This window comes from Salmo salar, chromosome 20 (genome assembly GCF_965601325.2).
Source record: "Salmo salar chromosome 20, fSalSal1, whole genome shotgun sequence".
Taxonomy (NCBI): domain Eukaryota; kingdom Metazoa; phylum Chordata; class Actinopteri; order Salmoniformes; family Salmonidae; genus Salmo; species Salmo salar.
In genome coordinates, this window is record NC_138310.1 from 29,524,265 (window position 1) to 29,547,435 (window position 23,171).

Consider the following 23,171-nt stretch of genomic DNA (forward strand, 5'->3'; position numbering starts at 1 on the left):
GAGCTCCTGTTATCTGCCCAGTGACAGGAAAATGCTCAAACCACTTTTTGAAAGCTTTAGACAGCCAATGGAAGCCTTAGGAAGTGCAACGTCCCCCACAGACACTGTAGTTTCGATAGAGAATCAATAGAAGAACTACAATTCTCAGACTTTCCACTTCCTGCTTGGAATTTTCTCAGGTTTTTGCCTGCCATATGAGTTCTGTTATACTCACAGACACCATTCAAACAGTTTTAGAAACTTCAGAGTGTTTTCTCTTGAAATCTACTAATAATATGCATATTCTAGTTTCTTGGCCAGAGTAGTAACTTGTTTAAATTGGGTACGTTTTTCATCCGGCCGTGAAAATACTGCCCCCTAGCCCAGACAGGTTAATTTTGCCTACTGTTCTGACTTGGTGGTGTACATGTAGCCTATAACCTGTTTTAGAGAAATGAAATCACTGTATATTGTAAGAGCTTTCATTGTCTGCTTATATGCCCCCTTTATTTATCCAATGGTTCTGACTTGGTGTACAGGGAGAACACTGTAAGAACGGCCTATGTTCTGAATTCTGTCACTGTACATTTCAAAAGTGATAAACAAATAGCTATATTGACTATGTCCGTCCTAGCTCGCTCATTAATGTCTTAATTGAAATTACAGATTGCCTCTTATCTGCTTGTCGTCCCCTAATGCCATAGTTTGTACATCTCAATTGTCATTAGGACCACATTTGTTTAAGCAAGTCAGCCATATCACCTAGTTTTTTTTAAAGTGATTAAATGAGGTTGAATGAACTGTTTCACTGCAAGAAAGGCTCAGCTGATAGCCAGGTGTAGCAGTGGTAAGATGTTGGGACAGCTTTATGTAGGCCCTAACAGTTTTGGGGCACTGTTTGTCACTGTTATAGTGCAATTCATGTATTGCTAAGTGTTGTGTAGTGTCTTTGCTGGCATGCATCCCACTTTTTTTGGTTTTGCCCACCAAGATGTACATGCTAAAATCACCACCGGCTGCCTTATGTGACTTTCACTTCAATATCACATGATATTGGTACTCAGCATCACATTATATCAAAATAAATACATGCCCAGGCTCTCAGATTCCCAGATGACTTCCAACGTAAAGACTAAGAAAACGTTGCCTGTGTGAGTGGGCTCAGACATGCCATTCTGTATCCATGTCCTGTACCACACACACACAAATACATGTGACGCACACGCACGCACAAACACACACACACTGAGTGAAAACCAGCCCCTCTCTAAACATTCCTCCCTCTATCTTGTTTGCGTTTCTCTGTGGAAAAGAAAGAGAGAAGAGTCTGAGAAGAGGAAGTCAGTGTCATCACCCAGGTTACCTAAAAGACAAAGGGAACTGAGAACTTTATGAAAAGCAAACACCCGAATCTTTCTCTACAATAACCCTTTAAACACACACACACACACACACACACACACACACACACACACACACACACACACACACACACACACACACACACGGTGGTGGTTAATTTCTTTACTATCAAATGAGAGACACACAAGTCAGAGTTATACTTAAACTAAATCTTTAGTAATGAGAGCTTTGCAATAGCAATGACAATTCACCATTTCTAATGATCCATTGAGAGTGGCGAGACAAAAGTACAGAGGTTTCTTATAGCCAAGATACACCCCTTTCAACCTACATGATGAACAACAGATACATAGAATGGGTCACAAGGTGAGACTTTTTAAATGAGAAAGGAGTATCCCGTAGCCAGATAGCATTCGCTATAAATTATTGTTCAGTTTGGTCCCTAAGACGAGGTTCCGATCTCGTTCCTGGTACTCATAGCACAAAAACACCAACTCGACCTATGTCATAAATCAATTGTCAACTCCAGACACTACCACACACATCCCCCAAGGCCAAAGGAGGGAGTGACTGGCGCACAGACATTGTGGAAACCAGTAATTGGTTCCCCATTAATCACACCATCCCTTCACGTGGTTTAAGAATAGGTCAAGACACATTCACATATGAAGACAATGTTCCCTCTTGTCCTCTTCCCTTTCTGATATTCTGCATAGCACCAGGGACATGTGAAAGACAAGCCTGACCTCTCCCCTATCTGGGCCCCAGGTGACTGAGCCCCAGCTGAGGGAAGAAGTGCAACTGCCAACACCAGAGGCCGAAGGGATACATTCTAATAACAAGTATATCACAAAAGCATATTATGCAGATAAGACATCTTAATTATCTATGTTACCTAACTAATTCTGATTCTTCCGCCACAACACACACACAGTTTGTTCAACATACAATGCCTTCAGAAAGTATTTTCCACATTTTGTGCTATTACAGAATTAAAAATGGAGTAAAATGAGATGTTTTGGGTCACTGGCCTACACATCATAATGTAAAATTATGTTTTTCTACATTTTACAAATTAATAAAAAATGTAAAGCTGAAATACCTAGAGTCAATAAGTATTCAACCCCTTTGTTACTGCAAGCCTAATAAGTTCAGGAGTACAAATGTGCTTAACAAGTCACATAATAAGTTGCATGAACTCACTCGATGTGCAATAACAGCGTTTAACATGATTTTTGAATGACTACCTCATCTCTGTACCCCACACATACAATGATCTGTAAGGTCCCTCAGTCGAGCCGTGAATTTCAAACACAGATTCAACCACAAAGCCCAGGAAGGTTTTCCAATGCATCGCAAAGAAGGGCACCTATTGGTAGATGGGTAAAAATACAAAAAATAGAACATGTAATATCCTTTTGAGCATGGTAAAGTTACTAAATACACTTTGGATGGTGTAACAATGCACCCAATCACTACAAAGATACAGGCATCCTTCCTAACTCAGTTGCCAGAGAGGAAGGAAACTGCTCTGAGATTTCACCATGAGGCCAATGGTGACTTTAAAACAATTACAGAGTTTAACAGCTGTGATAGTAGAAAACTGAAAATGGGTCAACAACATTGAAGTTACTTCACAATAATAACCTAATTGACAAAGTGAAAAGAAGGAAGCCTGTACAGAAGAAAAAATATTCCAAAACATGATTCCAGTTTGCAAGAAGGCACCAAAGAAAGACTGAAAAGAAATGTGGTAAAAGCAATTCATTTTGGTCCTGAATACAAAGTGTTATGTTTGGGGCAAATCCAATACAACACACTACTGAGTACCACTCCATATTTTCAAGCATAGTGGTGGCTGCATCATGTTATGGGTATGCTTGTAATCGTTAATGACTGGGGAGTTTTTCAGGATAAAAAATAAACGGAATGGAGCTAAGCACAAGCAAAATCCTATAGGAAAACCTGGTTCAGTCTGCCTTCCACCAGACACTGGGAGATGAATTCACCTTTCTGCACCTTTCTGAACTCACCATTTTATTTGAAGTTATATTCCGATATTGGGATATTTGTTCTACTGCTACATTGATGTCTTGAAAATTATATTAAATTTGGGTCTTGTAAGCCCCACTGCTGAGTATGTGTGTACATGGCGGGTGTTCTGCAGTGTCGCCTAAAAATGTTGCTGTACATTGACGTCTAGAAAATTAGGCTATTAGAAATTCGGACTTGTGTAAGCCCCGCAGTTATACTCAAGTATGTGTGCATACTGCAGTGAAGTCTAAAATGCTTTGAATTAATTAGCACCTTGGAGAGTGCTGTCCGTTTCACCACCATAGATAGTAGGCAACTTGGCTTAAATCTAGTGGCTTGCGAAAGTATTCACTCCCCTTGGTGTTTTTCCTATTTTGTTGCCTTACAACCTGGAATTAAAATAGATTTTTTGGGGGGGTTGTATCATTTGATTTGGTGTACAGCAATCTTCAAGTCATACCACAGATTCTCAATTTGACTGAGGTCTGGGCTTTGACTAGGCCATTCCAAGACATTTAAATGTTTCCCCTTAAACCACTCACGTGTTGCTTTAGCAGTATGCTTAGGGTCATTGTCCTGCTGGAAGGTGAACCTCTGTCCCGGGCTCAAATCTCTGGAAGACTGAAACAGGTTTCCCTCAAGAATTTCCATGTATTTAGTGCCATCCATCATTCCTTCAATTCTGACCAGTTTCCCAGTCCCTGCCAATGAAAATCATCCCCACAGCATGATGCCGCCACCACCATGCTTCATTGTGGGGATGGTGTTCTCGGGGTAATGAGAGGTGTTGGGTTTGCGCCAGAGATAGCGTTTTCCTTGATTGCCAAAAAGCTACATTTTAGTCTCATCTGACCAGAGTACCTTCCATATGTTTGGGGAGTCTCCCACATGCCTGTTGGCGAACACCAAACGGGTTTGCTTATTTTTTTGTTTAAGCAATGGCTTTTTTTCTTGCCACTCTTCCATAAAGCCCAGCTCTGTGGAGTGTACGGCTTAAAGTGGTCCTATGGACAGATACTCCAATCTCCGCTGTGGAGTTTTGCAGCTTCTTCAGGGTTATCTTTGGTCTCTTTGTTGCCTCTCTGATTAATGCCCTCCTTGCCACTCTTCCATAAAGCCCAGCTCTGTGGAGTGTACGGCTTAAAGTGGTCCTATGGACAGATACTCCAATCTCCGCTGTGGAGTTTTGCAGCTCCTTCAGGGTTATCTTTGGTCTCTTTGTTGCCTCTCTGATTAATGCCCTCCTTGCCACTCTTCCATAAAGCCCAGCTCTGTGGAGTGTACGGCTTAAAGTGGTCCTATGGACAGATACTCCAATCTCCGCTGTGGAGTTTTGCAGCTCCTTCAGGGTTATCTTTGGTCTCTTTGTTGCCTCTCTGATTAATGCCCTCCTTGCCTGGTCCATGAGTTTTGGTGGGCGGCCCTCTCTTGGCAGGTTTGTTGTGGTGCCATATTATTTCAAAAAAATGTATAATGGATTTAATGGTGGTCCGTGGGATGTTCAAAGTTTTGGATATTTTTTTATAACCCAACCCTGATCTGTACTTCTCCACAACTTTGTCTCTGATAATTTTGAAAGACTCCCAGCTGTAATCACTCTACAAAATATTGACTCAGGGGTGTGAATACTTATGCAAATTAGATATTTATGTATTTAATTTTCAATACATTTGGAAACATTTCCACAAATATGTTTTCACTTTTTCATTATGAGATATTGTGTGTAGATGGACGAGAAAAAAATATTGAATATATTTTGAATTCAGGTTGTAACAACAAAATGTGGATTAGGTCAAGGGGTATGAATACTTTCTGAATGCACGGTATATCCTCTCATTGAATAGTGTACAACTATCATGAATCGAAACCATATGAACCCAACAACGTGACGAAAACGGATGTGAGATAGAAACAAAAGAAGAAAATGCAATCTTCTAAATGAAATTTGTCGTAGTTATTCAGTATATTTTTTTGTCGTGCGTATTAACTGTTTATAATGCTTCATATATTGATTTATTACACCGTAGCTCTACTATGGCATTTTACTCGCTTTGAGTCACCCTCCATTGGCATTTTGTCAGTGCGATGAGCACCTGCCTGTAGCAAGTAACGCCATCACGGTAAAAACAGTGGGAGGAGAGAGGGGGCTAGAAAGAGAGAGAGAGGGAGAGATAGAGACGGGGAAGTTACACGTACTGCAGTCGCTCTGAGTAGAATTCTATGCGAGAACGTCCGTCTGTACCGAACTGGAAAAGTGGGCTGAATTCTGAAAGGGAATTTTTGACAACCATAACAAGATGTGTAGACCTACTCCGTGCTGTATAGGGCAGGTGAGTAATAACTAATTGTGGTTATAACTGATATTATAGTCGGCACGTTTATGGAAAAACCACCACCAGCGAACGTTCTAGCTTTTTCTAACAATTTGAACTCCATAATCTATAGTAGTTTAGGTTACATTTGATGTCAAATGTCGGAATTTAGTTAGCTAATTTAGTTTTTTTTCTTGATTTCGTATTCAAGGTTTCAATTCATTTTTGTATTTTACGAAATGTGTGTGGCTTCCAATTGTTTGGCTAAAAGCTAGCTAGCTAGTTACTGTAGCTAGCTATTCTTTGCGGATGACCATCGAAGATAATCTAGCCAGCCACAGTTTCCCCCAAAAATGAATAGTAGCGCGCGATGCAGCTACAAAGATGTTATGATTTGAATCGGATGCGAGTCTGTAACATTTGTGTAAACTGGCAACATTGTTGCTTGTGTTGTCGATGTCACTTCTACTGTAAACAATGTATCATCGCACTGTTTAACATGCGGTGACGGGTGTGCGTGACACTAATTTGCCGTCAGTTCCTACATTTGCCTATCTGGTTACCTCTGCCAACATCCTAGCGGTTGTGCCCGGCTTGATCCAATTACATTTTTTGAAACTATCTCACAGTTTTCCAGTGACGTAATGCTGTGTTGTTCTAAAGGTTTTGGGCAAGTCGCTGTATTTCATCTTTCCCAGTGGAATGATATTAGGTTGACTAGCACAGATCTTAATCCAATAAACCTCACTTATTCTCTTAGGCTATTTGGGAATGAAATGGTCAAGCCATTAGGTGATGAGAAGAGCTTCTCTGGCTGAGAAGACTATGGGACTAATTTAGGTATAAATTACCATTGCAGCAGAAGTCAAACCAACCAGCCAAAGTCCATTAACATATCTAGTTTAATATAACTTCATATTGGTATGTGAGAAAACGGGTTCTGATTTAACACAGTGATACAGAGATCTTCAATGTACCATTGAATAGGCCTTGTCTTTGGCATTGTTCCATAACTGCCTGCTAGTCTAACTAACCACACTGAATAGTTTCTCCTCCAGAGGAATTGAATTACAGGGACACGTCCCTCATCCAATGTATTCAGGGGCCATCCCTTCAGTCCACTCAATGAAGAACGGAATCAAAGGAAATACGGGCTGGTGTGTGTGTGCATGTGTGCACATGCATGCAGTGTGTGTGGCTGATGTTAGCAGGAAATGAAGCACAAACACTTTAGTCTACATTGTCTTGCTACACAGGCCATGCGATAATCCTGTCTGTCACAGACCCCCATTAGTGTTGTCCCCATCAACATGTGTATGAGTGTGTGTGTGTGTATTTGTGTTTGTTTTGACTGTGTGTCTATGCGTGTGTCCATCTTATTTGTATGTGTGATCGGCGGGTGGTCTGTTCATTTCCTCCTTGGCTGAATGTGGGGGGCTGGCTGTTTGGATTAGATTAGTGACGGAGATAAACTGGCCAGAGCTGCGCAGAAGAGGGCCAGAAACAGTGGTGTAGATGGACAGGGAGAGAAGTAGTCCAGGTTTGGAACAGTGGAATGAGATAGAGAATCAGGACCGGAGAGGTGACTCCGATAGACGTAGTTGTAACTCTGATAGACGTAGTTGTAACTCTGATAGACGTAGTTGTAACTCTGATAGACGTAGTTGTAACTCTGATAGACGTAGTTGTAACTCTGATAGACGTAGTTGTAACTCTGATAGACGTAGTTGTAACTCTGATAGACGTAGTTGTAACTCTGATAGACGTAGTTGTAACTCTGATAGACGCAGTTGTAACTCTGATAGACGTAGTTGTAACTCTGATAGACGTAGTTGTAACTCTGAGCTATGCTGGAAACAGAACAGGAGGGTGGCAAACACAGCAATGAGAGATCGAGACATGCTGTTGTCACACACTGACTCAGCATACACCTGCAGTAGTCTGGCAGACACACGCATGCACACACCTGCAGCCGACTAAAATAAACATCCAGTCATCTGTCACTTCAGGCTTGCCACATGGCCCCACTCTACATCCAGACACTGGTTCCAGGTCAGCTGGGTAGTTCAGCCTTTAATAGTTGAGGTTAGCTCTGGGGCAGGGAGATCTGACACTGGAACAGTTTCAGAAGGTTTCCCTCTGAACCAACATGGCTACGTAAACAAAGCCATAGTGTGTGTTTTTCAGTCTCTCCTGGCTCATAGACTATAGCTTCACATTTAGGAAACAACAGATGTAGTGATTATGGTGGTCTTCCTTTAAACCCCTCTGGCTGTGAACACAGTCAGGCTTCCACAGGAGGAGGGAGACTTGAGCTAAACCCCTGATCAAAACCAGGATATTATGGCCTTTGATTGGCTTGGCTTCTTAAAGGAGTAAATTACTATTTTACAACTTGATGTTAGATCAGTGTTTCCCAAACTTGGTCCTCGTGACCCCAAGGGGTGCTCGTTTTGTTTTTTGCTTGATGATGAGTTGATTAGTTGAATCAGTTGTGTAGTGCTAGGGTAAAAACCATAACGTGCACCCCTTGGGGAGTTTGGGAAACCCTGTCTAGATGGTTCCTCACCCTGAAAGTAGTCTATAGGCCAAGAGAAACTGTAATCCATGGTTCATTTTTCTTTAAACAACCACTCCGAACTTCAGCTAACCTTAACCACCACAATCTAACCATCAATGAAACTGATGGGGGCATGTGAGCATGTTTAAAAAAATAATGTCTAAATCACTTGAAATCAATTCAAATCTTCTCCATATTTGATGTTACTTAAAGGTGATTTGGCCATAAAAAAACATGCTCACATTCCCCCATCACTTCCATTGATTATTAGCTTGTGGTGGCTATTTACTAATTATTGCTGGAGCCAAATCACAGAGAGAATCTGTCCGCACATTTGAATTCAAGGGCAAAGAAGATAAAACGCCAGGTAAGAAACCTAGGTGTTATTTTAGATTCTGAACTCAATTTCAAATCATACATTAGGAATGTAGCCAAAATAGATTTTTACCACCTAAGGAACATTGCCAAGGTGCGACCATTTCTCTCAGGCTGATACAGAGAGACTCATGCATGCTTTTATTACAAGCAGGCTAGACTACTGTAATGCTATCCTGTCTGGTCTACCTAAGAAAGCCATTGGTCAACTGCAAAACATACAGAATGCTGCCGTGTGGCTACTGACCAAAACCAGACGGAGAGCACACATTACACTGGTTTTAAGGTCTCTGCACTGGCTGCCTGTGAGTTTTAGAATTCATTTTAAGATAATTCTATTGGTTTTTAAATCAATCAACGATTGTGCACCCCAATACATGTCAGACATGCTTTTAAGTTATGTACCCAGTGGGTCCTCAGGTCATCTGGCACTGGCCTTTTAACTATCCCAAAGCCTTGGACCAAGAGGCATGGAGAGACAGCCTGTAGTTACTATGCCCCCAGCCTCTGGAATAGCCTGCCAGAGAACCTGAGGGGGCCGAAACTGTGGACATATTTAAAAGACATCTTAAAACACACCTTTTTAGTTTTGCTTTTCCTTAGGGTGCTTTTTAGTTGTTCAGTTTTTATTGGTATTCTTTTGTTTTTTTATCCTCTTATGTTTGTTGTGTAGTAAATATTTCATTGTTTTATTAGTTTTTTCCTGTGAAGCACGTTTTGTTCCATCCCATGACTGAAATGTGCTGTATAAATAAAGCTTGATTTGATTTGATAAAGTTGTAAAATAGTGAACTGCTCCTTTAACTGTCCTTGTACCAGGTGCAGCCATTAGAGGATTTGAATTAAGTTTGAAACTGAAATGTTTTACTGGCTATGATGAGTGTCACAAACAGAGCCTGGGGTTGGGAGTTTGGCTAGGGCTGTAGCTAGGCTAGTAGGCATAGTCTAGTGTGTGTGTTTATGTGTATACTCTTAGAAAAAAGGTGCTATCTAGAACCTTAAAGGGTTCTTTGGCTGTCCCCATAGGAGAACCTTTTGAAGAACCCTTTTTGGTTCCAGGTAGAAAGCATTCGGTTCCAAGTAGTACCTTTTAGAATGCCATGTAGAACCCTTTCCACAGAGGGTTCTACATGGAACCGAAAAGGGTTCTCCTATGGGGACAGCTGAAGAACCCTTTTGGAACCCTTTTTTCTAAGAGTGTTGCCTAGATGTTGAGCATCTATCTCTCTGTGCTGGCTGAGGCTCCATGTGTAGAGATGGTAGTATGATGAAACCCTGTGAAATGTCTGTCTGCTTGATGGTAATGGGTTCAGCCTAGCGACATCGAAAGACAGGGAGAGAGTGTAACCCACTGCTTCAGTCAGCAAATGAAAGGGGTATACCTAGTCAGTTTTACAACTGAATGCATGTTTTATAATTGATATCCAATATTGGATGAAAAAAGATCTGCTAGACATTTAAGTTTCCCATGTAACTAAAGGTATTCCATTGTCTATAACACAATTATAAGCTAAATGCTTTATTTGTGTGTTTTTATTGGATGCAAAGGTAAACATGGCTGTGTATGTTCCATTACTAAGAGTAAGATCATGTATTGTATTGATCAGATAGCACTATGTTATGGCTGGACTACATTCTTCCTCTGTGTACTACTGTCTGTCTGTATCACTGACTATCTGGGCCCCTTTTTGTTTATTTTTGTTCCATTTCCTCTGTTTGTTTGGGTCATGGATGCCTCTTGGGTTGCTCAACATTCCCCTGTTCTCTATCTGTTTCTCTTCCTTTCGCTCCCTCTCTTTATTTAGCGTAGCCAGTGCCAGGGGCTGTATTTACCCCATTAAGGTGTTGTTACTCAAACCAATCAAATCAAATGTTATTGGTCACATGCTTCTTAAACAACAGGTGTAGACTAACAGTGAAATGCTTACTTACGGGCCGTTCCCAACAATGCAGAGAGAAAGAAAATAAAGAAATAACATTTAATAATAAAAGTAATAATAAATACACAATGAATGAATAACGATAACTTGTTTAATATACACGGGGTACCAGTACCGAGTGCAAGGGTACGAGGTAATTGGTAGATATGTACACTACCGTTCAAAAGTTTGGGTTCACAAGAGAAATGTCTTTGTTTTTGAAATATAAGCAACATTTTTTGTCCATTAAAATAACATCAAATTGATCAGAAATACAGTGTTAATGTTGTAAATTACTATTGTAGCTGGAAACAGCAGATTTTTAATGGATATCTACATAGGCGTATAGAGGCCCATTATCAGCAACCATCACTCCTGTGTTCCAATGGCACATTGTGTTAGCTAATCCAAGTTTATCATTTTAAAAGGCTAATTTGATCATTAGAAAACCCAATTATGTTAGCCCAGCTGAAAACTGTTGTGCTGATTAAAGGAGCAATAAAACTGGCCTTCTTTAGACTTGTTGAGTATCTGGAGCATCAGCATTTGTGGGTTCGATTACAGGCTAAAAATGTCCAGAAACAAATCACTTTCTTCTGAAACTCGTCAGTCTATTCTTGTTCTGAGAAATGAAGGATGTTCCATACGAGAAATTGCCAAGAAACTGAAGATCTCATACAACGCTGTGTACTACTCCTTTCACAGAACAGCGCAAACTGGCAGTAACCAGAATAGAAAGAGGAGTGAGAGGCCCAGGTGCACAACTGAGCAAGAGGACAAGTACATTAGTGTCTAGTTTAAGAAACAGACGCCTCACAAGTCCTCAACTGGAAGCTTCATTAAATAGTACCTGCAAAACACCAGTCTCAACGTCAACAGTGAAGAGGCGACTCCGGGATGCTGGCCTTCTAGGCAGAGTTCCTTTGTCTTTGTCTGTGTTCTTTTGCCCATCTTAATATTTTATTTTTATTGGCCAGTCTGAGATATGGCTTTTTCTTTGCAACTCTGCCTAGAAGGCCAGCATCCCAGAGTCGCCTCTTCACTGTTGATGTTGAGACTGGTGTTTTGCGGGTACTATTTAATGAAGCTGCCAGTTGAGGACTTGTGAGGCGTAAGTTTCTCAAACTAGACACTCTAATGTTCTTGTTCTCTTGCTCAGTTGTGCACTGGGGCCTCCCACTCATCTTTCTATTCTGTTTAGAGCCAGTTTGCGCTGTTCTGTGACGCCGCCACGGTAAGCCCACAGTAAGCACTCCCAGTGCTTACCGTGGGGAGCGTGTGACCAGTCAGGCACCGTGTTATGCGGTGATGCGCACTGTGTCTCCAGTGCTCATTCATAGCCCGGTGTGCTCTGTGCCTGCGCCCCGCATTTGCCGTGCTAGAGTGGGCATCCAGCCAGGATGGGTTGTGCCAGCCCTACGCTCCAGACCTCCAGTGCGCCTCCACGGCCCAGTATATCCTGTGCCAGCTCCGCGCACCCGGTCTCCAGTGCATCTCTCCAGCCTGGTACGCCCTGTGCCTGCTCCACGCACCCGGCCTCCAGTGCATCTCCCTAGTCCGGTGAGACCTGTTCCGGCTCCACGTACGAAGCCTCCAGTGATGATCCATGGCACAAAGCCTCCAGTGATGATCCATGGCCCGGAGCCTGTAGTGATGATCCATGACACGAAGCCTCCAGTGATAATCCATGTTCCGGAGCCTCCAGTGATAATCCATGGCACGAAGCCTCCAGTGATGATCCATGGCCCGGAGCCTCCAGCGATGATCCATGGCACGAAGCCTCCAGTGATCATCCATGGCGCATAGCCTGCAGCGACGGTCCCCTGTCCGGAGCCTGCAGCGACGGTCCCCTGTCCGGAGCCTGCAGCGACGGTCCCCTGTCCGGAGCCTGCAGCGACGGTCCCCTGTCAGGAGCCTCCAGCGACGGTCCCCTGTCCGGAGCCTCCAGCGACGGTCCACAGCGATCGTTTTTTCCACCATTCATTTTTCCCATAGGTAATTTGAGATACACTTAAAATAAGGGCTGTGTTTCGTGTAGGCTTACCCTGGCGTGATGTTTTGATAACCATGTAAATCTCTCCCAGACAAGGTGACTTTTATCAATGTATTTGGCTCTATTTACTCTTAGATTCGAAAAATGCTAATTAGCATGAATATATACGTCATGCGAGAGTACAAATCCCTGCAAGCTCCTACACGTCATCTCTAGCTGACACCTTTGCTAACAGGTATTGTGTCAATTTAAAACTTGCACAAGACAGTTCACAAAAATTTACATTTAAAGAAAGTTAGCTAATTTATTCATTACTAAATGTAGCTAATATTAGATAGTTAATCAAGACATTCTTTCCTTTGCCTCGATTTGGAAGTCAAGTCCAAATCGTCATGGCATTTGTAGTTCTTTATGATAGCCACGTTAGCAGCTAATTAGCATTTCATTTTTGGGGGTTAAATACAAGCGAATATATTGATAAAAGTCACCTTGTCCTAGAGAGATTTACATGGTTATCAAAATGTCGCACCAGGGTAAGCCTACACAAAACACAGCCCTTATTTTAAGTGTTTCTAAAATCCCTTATGGGAAAAATTAATGGTGGAAAAATTATTGGAACCATAACCTTGTTTGACCGCTAGGTTTTATGAGTATTATGACTCATACTGTGATACTCTATAGTGGTAGCCTATCTCATAGTGTTAGAGATATCCCCTGACCTGGGACCAGCTGTGGGCTTCACCAACTCGTGTCAACCTGCTGATCCATTCCTTTTCAATCCCTCAGTTTTTGACTAGCTAGCCCATTGTTTTCAATAAGTGGTTTGACTCTCTGTCTCTGTCTTGATGGGGATTTGTGTTCATTTCCTGAAGGGAATCTGAAGCCAAACATCCTGTTATACTGAAGTTCTGAGACTGAGTGGCCCACTAGTTGTACACAGCGAAGCGTGAAAGATGTTGTGTTTGTGTCTGTGTGAGCACAACGGGGCAGGGTGTGTAGTTTACCAAGCCCTTTAGACTGAGGAGGGGTTATCCCCTTTCACCCTTAACCCCTGGGACAGCTGATGGATATGAGAGAGAACGAGATGAGGTGGAGAGAGAATAGAGAAAGAAAAGGGGAGGTCAAATAAAGGGAACAGGATGAGAGGGTGGTAGAGAGGGGGGAGGAAGTGAGAGAGGGATAGCATAACAGAAAGAACTAGAGGGAAAGAGTTCTCGATGCCCCCAGGGTCCAGCGAAGGTTGAGTCACAGTGGGGGTTGGTGTGCTGTGAATGGAAGGAAGGGGCAGGGAGGGTGGTTTTGTGCTTTTTATAATAATAATAATAATAATAATAGCTAATAGTAGAGAGCTGGTGGCCTTGCCATGTAATCCTAACCCTTTGTGGTTGTGTGGGGGGGTTGGATGAGGGGTTGATGGCTACAGATTTGGGGGTTAGTAGTTTGGCAGGCACGGTGTTAATATTGTTTGAAAGGGAGCAGGGCAGACCACCTGTCGACATGGGAGGGAGGGGATGGTCAGAGTTGGTTGTCATGGCATCTCCATTGTCTCTTTGTGCAGTGGAATGCCTCAGCATGGTAGCTAGCTATTCAGTTAGCCCCAGTTAGCTCCTCTAGCCCCCTTAGTGTGTGTCCACTGTGTTAGTGTTAGAGCGTTTACACACACTGGCTCTATTAGATTAGCTGAACAGCTAAATACACGCTCACTAAAGACAGCCAACACCCACACAACCATTTTCCTAATCCACTACTTGAGTGTTGCCTAATTCATTCTTATCAAAGAGAGGAACTAATCCCATTTAGGCCTGTGAAGTTTAGTAGAGGATATAGGCCTACTGCCCAGGCCCAAATCAACTCCCTACCTCTACCCCATACCCTGTACAGTACACACTCCCCCCAGCCCCTCCTCCCTGACACTTTCCCTACTAGCCCTACACTCCTGCATCTGAACGGGAAAGGCAAAGGGAAAGGGGGATACCTAGTCAGTTGTACAACTGAATGCCTTCAACTGAATCTGTCTTATGCATTTAACCCAACCCCTCTGAATCAGAGAGGTGCGGGGGGCTGCCTTAGATTGGTGGGTGTGAGAAATGTAGAATACAATTTAGGCTTACTGAAAGAATGGCCTGTGTCTGTCAAACTGTCAGCCTGTTCATTTGTAGTTTTTACGCAGATTCTCCAATGCATTTTAAACCCACGCTGTTGCCTCTGAAGCCATCATTCTCCACACAGATGGACAGTTCTTCTGGAGAATCTGTCTTACTGCTTTCATAAGCAGAGGCATTGTCATCTATTTCGGAACTGGATAATTATACACCATACTTGAACCATCTAGTAGAACCCCACCCTTGTCATTCCATATCAATAAGATTCCCAGTGGCCCTAAATCATACAGAACACACAGCTGTGGTGAGGTTAGGGGGGTCTGAGTTGGCTTCAGTAAGGGGAAGAAAAACAGGCTGCTGTCTCCTGCTCTCCTTCCCTCTCTGTGCATATGTTATCGGAATTATTCTATCCCAATGATAATAATTAACAATCAATAAGCCTTGACTAATTCCCAAGGTTTGTAAGACAATGGGTTAATAATTAGGCAAGGACTCAGCTTTCTGCAAAAGGTCTGTACAGTTTATTCAGAGAACGTTCTGCCCAACATTAACAAAGAAGTTCATTTTATCCTCTCTCTCCGCTTACGCACACACCTCCACACCAAAAGTAGATAACCTACGCACACACATACACACAAACAGTAGGTGAACAGTATCTCTCCCTTGACTTCCCACCACTGTTAATCACTATCCAGCGCTGTCTGTGCCTTCCCCCGAGATTACTGAGACCTTGAGAGTTACTCCCATATTTGCCTCCAAAGCCTCTCAAAGTTGCTAGGTCAGGTAGAACAAATGTCTACAGTCCTCTTAGGTCCATACGCACACACATTTCTCTCCCTTTCCAGCCTCTACTAGACGTTATGGGACTAACGTTCAGTACATTAATTATTCATTATCCATGCTACAAAGCTACTAATTAATAATGGATTATTGATTCATTTACCTTTTATTAGATCATTCTCCTATCAGCATATACATCCTTTGACCCCTCCCTTGCCTGTCCTCTCCTGTCCTGTCTCTCTATTATGATACAGTCTTAAAGTGGAGCTGACAGTGTTTTATCTACGTTACAGATATGAAACAAACAGACAATCATAATATCAGTAAAAAATATCAAATTCCCATTTTATGCTACAAAACAAATTTTATTAGAGGTTTTAAAAAAAAATAGGTTCTATTTGACAAAACAAATCTATGACATTGTTGGCAGAATAGATGGATGCAGTTCAATGCATGAATCATATAATTCACCAATAGATTTCTTTGTAGTCCAAAAAATATTGCTGTCATGTTGTAAATTACAGCTGACCAGGGCCCGGTTTCCCGATAGCGATGGAACTTAGGCTTACGAGTGTTTTAACAATGCATCGTAAAAATAACGGCCGAAGATGCCACACCCATTTCCTAAAACACCACGCACTGCACTCGTTATACAGTGAGACTTAACTGAGTCATTACAGGTGCTGTCCCGTGATGAAAAGATTCTACAATATAGGCTAAAGAACCCGCTGTACCTCTTAAATGATTTATGGCTACTCAAAGTCATCTTTAACAAAATATATGTTTTACACAATACAGTTTTCCCATCAAGAGAAGAAATGTTCTCTAGCCTATTATGTATTAAAATATTTGTATTATGTTTGCCATGTGTTATGTATTCTAAGTGTTTTATCATGCTTTTTTTGTATATAATGTTTGATTATGTACATTCTGCATTTCTTCAGTTTGTGTAAACTGTGAACAAGAATGAATAAAGCCAAAGTCAAAATGGCTCATTCCCTCGTTCGCTCTAGAAAAAATCAACGTGACCTAAAAGTAGGATATGATGACAATAGTTTGTGTAATTGCTCAACAAATCATTGTAGTCTAATGGCAGACAGGAATTAGGCTTCAAGTAGGCCTACAGATATTCTACAATTAAACAATAAAAATAATAAAGATAATTAAACATGAAGGAGCAAGTTAAGCAACGTTGCCATAGACCTAATATGTTCACCTTTATTGCTTAGGCTACAGTGAAATGTGTGGGCTTTTAGATAATAGTAGCCAATAGGCCTAATATACAGTTGAAGTCAGAAGTTTACATACACTTAGGTTGGTGTCATTAAAACTCGTTTTTCAACCACTGCACAAATTTCTTGTTAACAAACTATAGTTTTGGCAAGTCGGTTAGGACGTCTACTTTGTGCATGACACAAGTCATTTTTCCAACAATTGTTTACAGACAGATTATTTCACTTATAATTCACTGTATCACAATTCCAGTGGGTCAGAAGTTTACATACACTAAGTTGACTGTGCCTTTAAACAGGTTGGAAAATTCCAGAAAATGATGTCATGGCTTCAGAAGCTTCTGATAGGCTAATTGGCATCATTTGAGTCACTTGGAGGTGTACCTGTGGATGTATTTCAAGGCCTACCTTCAAACTCAGTGCCTCTTTGCTTGACATCATGGGAAAATCAAAATAAATCAGCCAAGACCTCAGAAAAATAATTGTAGACCTCCACAAGTCTGGTTCATCCTTGGGAGCAATTTCCAATGCCTGAAGGTGCCATGTTCATCTGTACAAACAATAGTATGCAAGTATAAACACCATGGGACCATGCAGCCGTCATACTGCTCAGGAAGGAGATGCGTTCTGTCTCCTAGAGATGAACGTACTTTGGTGCGAAAAGTGCAAATCAATCCCAGAACAACAGCAAAGGACCTTGTGAAGATGCTGGAGGAAACAGGTCCAAAAGTATTTATATCCACAGTAAAACAAGTCCTATATCGACATAACTTGAAAGGCCGCTCAGCAAGGAAGAAGCCACTGCTCCAAAACCGCCATAAAAGCCAGACTACGGATTGCAACTGCACATGGGGACAAAAGGGGAGGCTTGCAAGCCGAAGAACACCATCCCAACCGTGAATCACGGGGGTGGCAGCATCATGTTGTAGGGGGGCTTTGCTGCAGGATGGACTGGTGCACTTCACAAAATAGATGGCATCATAAGGGAGGAAAATTATGTGGATATATTGAAGCAACATCTCAAGACATCTGTCAGGAAAAAAGCTTGGTCGCAAATGGGTCTTCCAAATGGACAATGACCCCAAGCATACTTCCAAAGTTGTGGCAAAATGGCTTAAGGACAACAAAGTCAAGGTACTGTAGTGGCCATCACAAAGCCCTGACCTCAATCCCATAGAAAATTTGTGGGCAGAACTGAAAAGGCGTGTGCGAGCAAGGTGGCCTACAAACCTGACTCAGTTACACCAGCTCTGTCAGGAGGAATGGGCCAACATTCACCCAACTTATTGTTGTTGAAGCTTGTGGAAGGCTACCTGAAACGTTTGACCCAAGTTAAACAATTTAAAGTCAATGCTACCAAATACTATTTTTTTTTTGTGTGTGTATGTAAACTTCTGACCCACTGGGAATGTGATGAAATAAATAAAAGCGGAAATAAATCATTCTCTCTACTATTATTCTGACATTTCACATTCTTAAAATAAAGTGGTGATCCTAAATGGTCTAAAACAGGTAATTTTTACTTGGATTAAATGTCAGGAATTGTGAAAAACTGAGTTTAAATGTATTTGGCTAAGGTGTATGTAAACTTCTGACTTCAACTGTATATGAATATTGAAGGGGCTCAGATGTAGCCTAATGACTTAATACTAGGTAGGTCTATAGATTGCACGTACATGAACGTGATGTAAATATTTAGCCTAATAATAATCTAGCTATTATATAATTTGGTTATCTCGGTATTCCTTTTTTTAATGTATCCTTGCTTCGCTTGTTTAACATTAAACTTTTTAGGCTATTTATATACAACTTTGAAGTTTTCCGCGGTCACAGAGAGACAGATACACATCTTCATTCTATGTTTAGCACAGATTTTCTGTGTGTAAAGTGATGCGGGAGGGCAAACGGTGATCTAACGACGCACTTAGCTGTTCTACGAGTGGTCTGAAGCAGGTGTTAGATAACGAGCGATTTCAGGTGCAACGTTAGTAAAGAAGGTTTTAGGAAACGACTCGGAAATGTAAAGATGCTCTTACGAAGGTTGTAACAATGAACTTATCCTTAAGATGCTTTTGGGAAACCAGGCCTTTGGGAAACCAGGCCCTGGTACATTGTTTGCGGTCTTCAGCCATTCGGCATGCAGTTTCAGTTTCAATTACTATTTTGGACAAAAACTCACAAATGTAGCAAACTAAGGCAGGGAATTTCAATACAATCAAACTAGCAAGGGTAGTGATCAAAAGTCAGTCATAACGTGGCTAATAGGCTAGCTTATCCATTTATGTAGCTATTTATTTAGCAAGTTAAAAATGCAGAGCCTAACGTTAGCTAGCGCTGGGAGGATGTCATGTCATTGGACGAGTGGGTGAGTGGCCAACTTTTTCCCCAAATATAATTTTTGGGTGGCTACAGCTAGAGATGCAGGTGTCATTTGGTTACTGTTATTCACAGTTAGCATATCTCTTAGTTGTCAATCTAGATAAAACATTTTACTATTTTTTTTTCCCTTCTCCCCAATATTGTGATATCCAATTATGATATTGTCTCATTGCTGCAACTCCCCAACGGGCTCGGGAGTGGTCGAAGGTCGAGTCATGCGTCCTCCAAAACATGACCTGCCAAAGCGCACTTCTTGACACCGCCCGCTTAACCCGGAAGCCAGCCGCACCAATGTGTCAGAGGAAACTCCATTCAACTGACTCCCGTGAAATGTACATATTTGAAGGAATCCATTCAGGTGTATTTTGTAGCTTTTGACCAATGCGTTCTAATTACCTAAAGTCTGTTGCTACTGCCTGTAAACACACAGTCCAGATCAAAGTGAATGATGGCAGGCCCTACTGCCTGTAAACACACAGTCCAATTCAAAGTGAATGATGGCAGGCCGTGTGGAAATGGCTTATTTGTAGGCCTACTGTATCTCTGATTGGCTATGGCGCATAGGCCTGTGTAGAGTCCCATCCTGGGGATTTGGTTTTATGTACTGCAGTCTATTAATTGTCCAAACTTACAGCCGCTTTCCCACTCTGTATTGCTATAGAATTTTCACAAATGCCTTACTCTACATCATTCCCAAACACTCTATGAAAATGGCCATATCTAAGTGCTTGCTTGTCAGAAATGTTTAAAAAAAAATCTTCCTGGGCGTCTATATGAACAGATTTTAATAAGATTTAATGTTGCTAAAACACTGTCAGTTCCATAATAGTCCACAGATGCTAAGACGCAATAGTCCAGCATCCCATCGTGAAATAGCTACCTGGCTTTAAGACCACTATCCGCGAGAGACCAGAGCCCGAAAGTGCACCTCCCCCAAATTCCCATCCAACACGGTTCTGGTACGCATCCTATATTCATTTGAATGTGTTGACAGTTGGAGAAATTGCTTAAGCTGCACTGAGAATTCAAAAAGTATGAAAGACAATATTTAAGAACACAGCTGCGTGTACACGTACATGTTTTGGACCATGATAAACCCTTTAGATAGACAGGATTAAGACCTACAGAGTTTGTGACATAGTATGTTATATGGCAGTAAAGCCTACCATCTGAGATGAGGTCTAAATTGTGTTCTAGGCCTGTCTGTTACGTAATCTGTGTATTATACAGGAACAGATGTAAAGCCAGATATGGTCTGAGCCAGTGCTTAACCCTATGATACCACAGTAAAGTGTGTCTTTGATATTGTCTGGGTGTGGGAGTGTGTGTGTGCGCGCAGTCTCAGCGTGTGTGTGTTTGTAACGGTCTGATGTGTTCTGTTCCGGTGCTAATGCCAGTACTCTGTGGTATGCTCCAGACCCGTGCTCCTCTAGCCTCTAAATCACATCACATTTTATTGGTCACATACACATATTTAGCAGATGTTATTGCAGGTGTACCAAAATGCTTGTGTTCTTAACTCCAACAGTGCAGTAGTATCTAACAATTCACAACAATACACACTACCAGCCAGGGATCTGCTCAAGCTCCTCTAACTCCTGCCAACCAGCCAAGACTCCTGAGATTCCTGCTCAACAACGTTTTGGCTGCTTCAACGACTTTCCTTCTCTCTCTCTGTGCATTTTCCTCAGTTGTTAGCAGCAGTGACTGGCTTTAGTTTAGATTTTAAGTAGAGGTCGACCGATTATGATTTTTCAACGCCGATACCGATTATTGGAGGACCCCCCCCCCCCCCAAAAAACGATGCCGATTTTATTTATTTATTTGTAATAATGACAATTACAACAATACTGAATGAACACTTATTTTAACTTAATATAATACATCAATAAAATCAATTTAGCCTCAAATAAATAATGAAACATGTTCAATTTGGTTTAAATAATGCAAAAACAAAGTGTTGGAGAAGAAAGTAAAAGTGCAATATGTGCCATGTAAAAAAGCTAACGTTTAAGTTCCTTGCTCAGAACATGAGAACATATGAAAGCTGGTGGTTCCTTTTAACATGAGTCTTCAATATTCCCAGGTAAGATGTTTTAGGTTGTAGATATTATAGGAATTATAGGACTATTTCTCTCTATACGGTTTGTATTTCGTATACCTTTGACTGTTGGATGTTCTTATAGGCACTTTAGTCTTGCCAGTGTAACAGTATAGCTTCCGCCCCTCTCCTCGCTCCTACCTGGGCTTGAACCAGGAACACATCGACAACAGCCACCCTCGAAGCAGCGTTACCCACGTAGAGGAAGGGAAACAACTACTCCAAGTCTCAGAGCGAGTGACGTTTGAAACGCTATTAGCGCGCACCCGGCTAACTAGCTAGCCATTTCACATCGGTTACACCAGCCTAATCTCGGGAGTTGACAGGCTTGAAGTCATAAACAGCGCAGTGCTTGAAGCATTGCGAAGAGCTGCTGGCAAAACGCACTAAAGTGCTATTTTGAATGAATGCTTACGAGCCTGCTGCTGCCTACCATTGCTCAGTCAGACTGCTCTATCAAATCATAGACTTAATTATAACATGGATTTCTTTTAGCTAAATATGCAGGTTTAAAAATATATACTTGTGTATTGATTTTAAGAAAGGCATTGATGTTTATGGTTGGAGCAACATGTACCTAAGCGATTATATGCAATGCAGGACAGGCTAGATAAACTAGTAATATCATCAACCATGTGTAGTTAACTAGTGATTATGATTGATTGATTGTTTTTTATAAGATAAGTTTAATGCTAGCTAGCAACTTACCTTAGCTTCTTACTGCATTCGCGTAATCTCGTGGAGTGCAATGTAAAGCAGGTGGTTAGAGCGTTGGACTAGTTAACCGTAAGGTTGCAAGATTGAATCCCTGAGCTGACAAGGTAAAAATCTGTCGTTCTGCCCCTGAACAAGGCAGTTAACCCACCGTTCCTAGGCCGTCATTGAAGATAAGAATGTGTTCTTAACTGACTTGCCTAGTTAAATAAAGGTTAAAAAAATATATAATAATAATAATAAAAAAAATTAAAAAAAATCGGCCAAATCGGCGTCCAAAAATACCGATTTCCGATTGTTATGAAAACTTGAAATCGGCCCCAATTAATCGGCCATTCCGATTAATCGGTCGACCTCTAATTTTAAGGGCGTGGTTTGGTTTCCCAGACACAGATTAAGACAAGTCCTGGACTAAAAAGCACGCTCAATGAATAATCTTAAATCTCAATGGGTAATATTAAATCTTAATGGAGAATCATACATCTAAATGGAGAATCTCCTACTTGGAGAGGCTTACTCTGTGTCCAGGAAACTGGCCCATAATGTTGTTATTGAGCATGCATAATGACAGTATACTGTAAGTCTTCTCTTCTGTCCTGGTGTAGCTGGCGTGCTGCTGTGGCTCGGCAGCCTGCTCCTGTTGCTGTGGCTGCTGTCCTAAGATCAAGCAGTCCACATCAACACGCTTCATGTATGTCCTCTACTTCCTCCTGGTCACCATCGTCTGTGTCGTCATGATGTCACCTACTGTGGAACAGGAGATGAGGGACCATGTGAGTACACACACGTGCACATTTAGACACACGCACTCTTCTTTACATGCATCCACACACACACAAGGAACATGCACACACATGCTCACACACACATAGGGGCCTACATATCTGGCCTTGTCTTGTTTCCTGCCTTGATGTTGGTTAATACATGGAGATATAGTAGAGCTCTAGAATAGTTTTGGAAGCTTTAAACTCCACATAAACCCTGTAATAAAGCCTTCCCTGGCACAGCAGAGTGGAGCAGAGCTATGGAAAACGCTGCTGGTGTGATTTCCTGGGTGTGTAATTGTATGGTAGTAAGGAGGGCCTAGTTTACTACAGGCTGCCACAGGGGCTAACACAGACATTAACTCCAGGTGGTGAGGGTAGGAAACAACACATCCGCCACGCTGACCCTCAACACGGGGGCCACTCAGGGGTGTGTGGTTAGTCCCCTCCTGTACTCCCTTTTCACCCACGGTTGTGTGGCCGCGCTCAACTCCAACACCATCATTAAGTTTGCCAACGACACAATGGTGGTAGGCCTGATCACCAACAACAACCTCTCCCTCAA

At 41.8% G+C, this 23,171-nt stretch overlaps 1 protein-coding gene across 1 annotated transcript in view; it reads left to right on the plus strand.

Annotated features, from left to right (window-relative positions):
* Nucleotides 1-5,434: 5,434 nt before the first annotated feature.
* LOC106580398 (serine incorporator 5) overlaps nucleotides 5,435-23,171 on the plus strand; it is a 42,299-nt gene continuing 24,562 nt past the window's right edge. Inside the window, exons 1-2 of the mRNA XM_014161409.3 lie at nucleotides 5,435-5,705; nucleotides 22,448-22,615. Coding sequence (XP_014016884.1) covers nucleotides 5,673-5,705; nucleotides 22,448-22,615 — 201 coding nt within the window. The 5' untranslated portion in view covers nucleotides 5,435-5,672. The remainder of the gene's footprint in view (nucleotides 5,706-22,447; nucleotides 22,616-23,171) is intronic.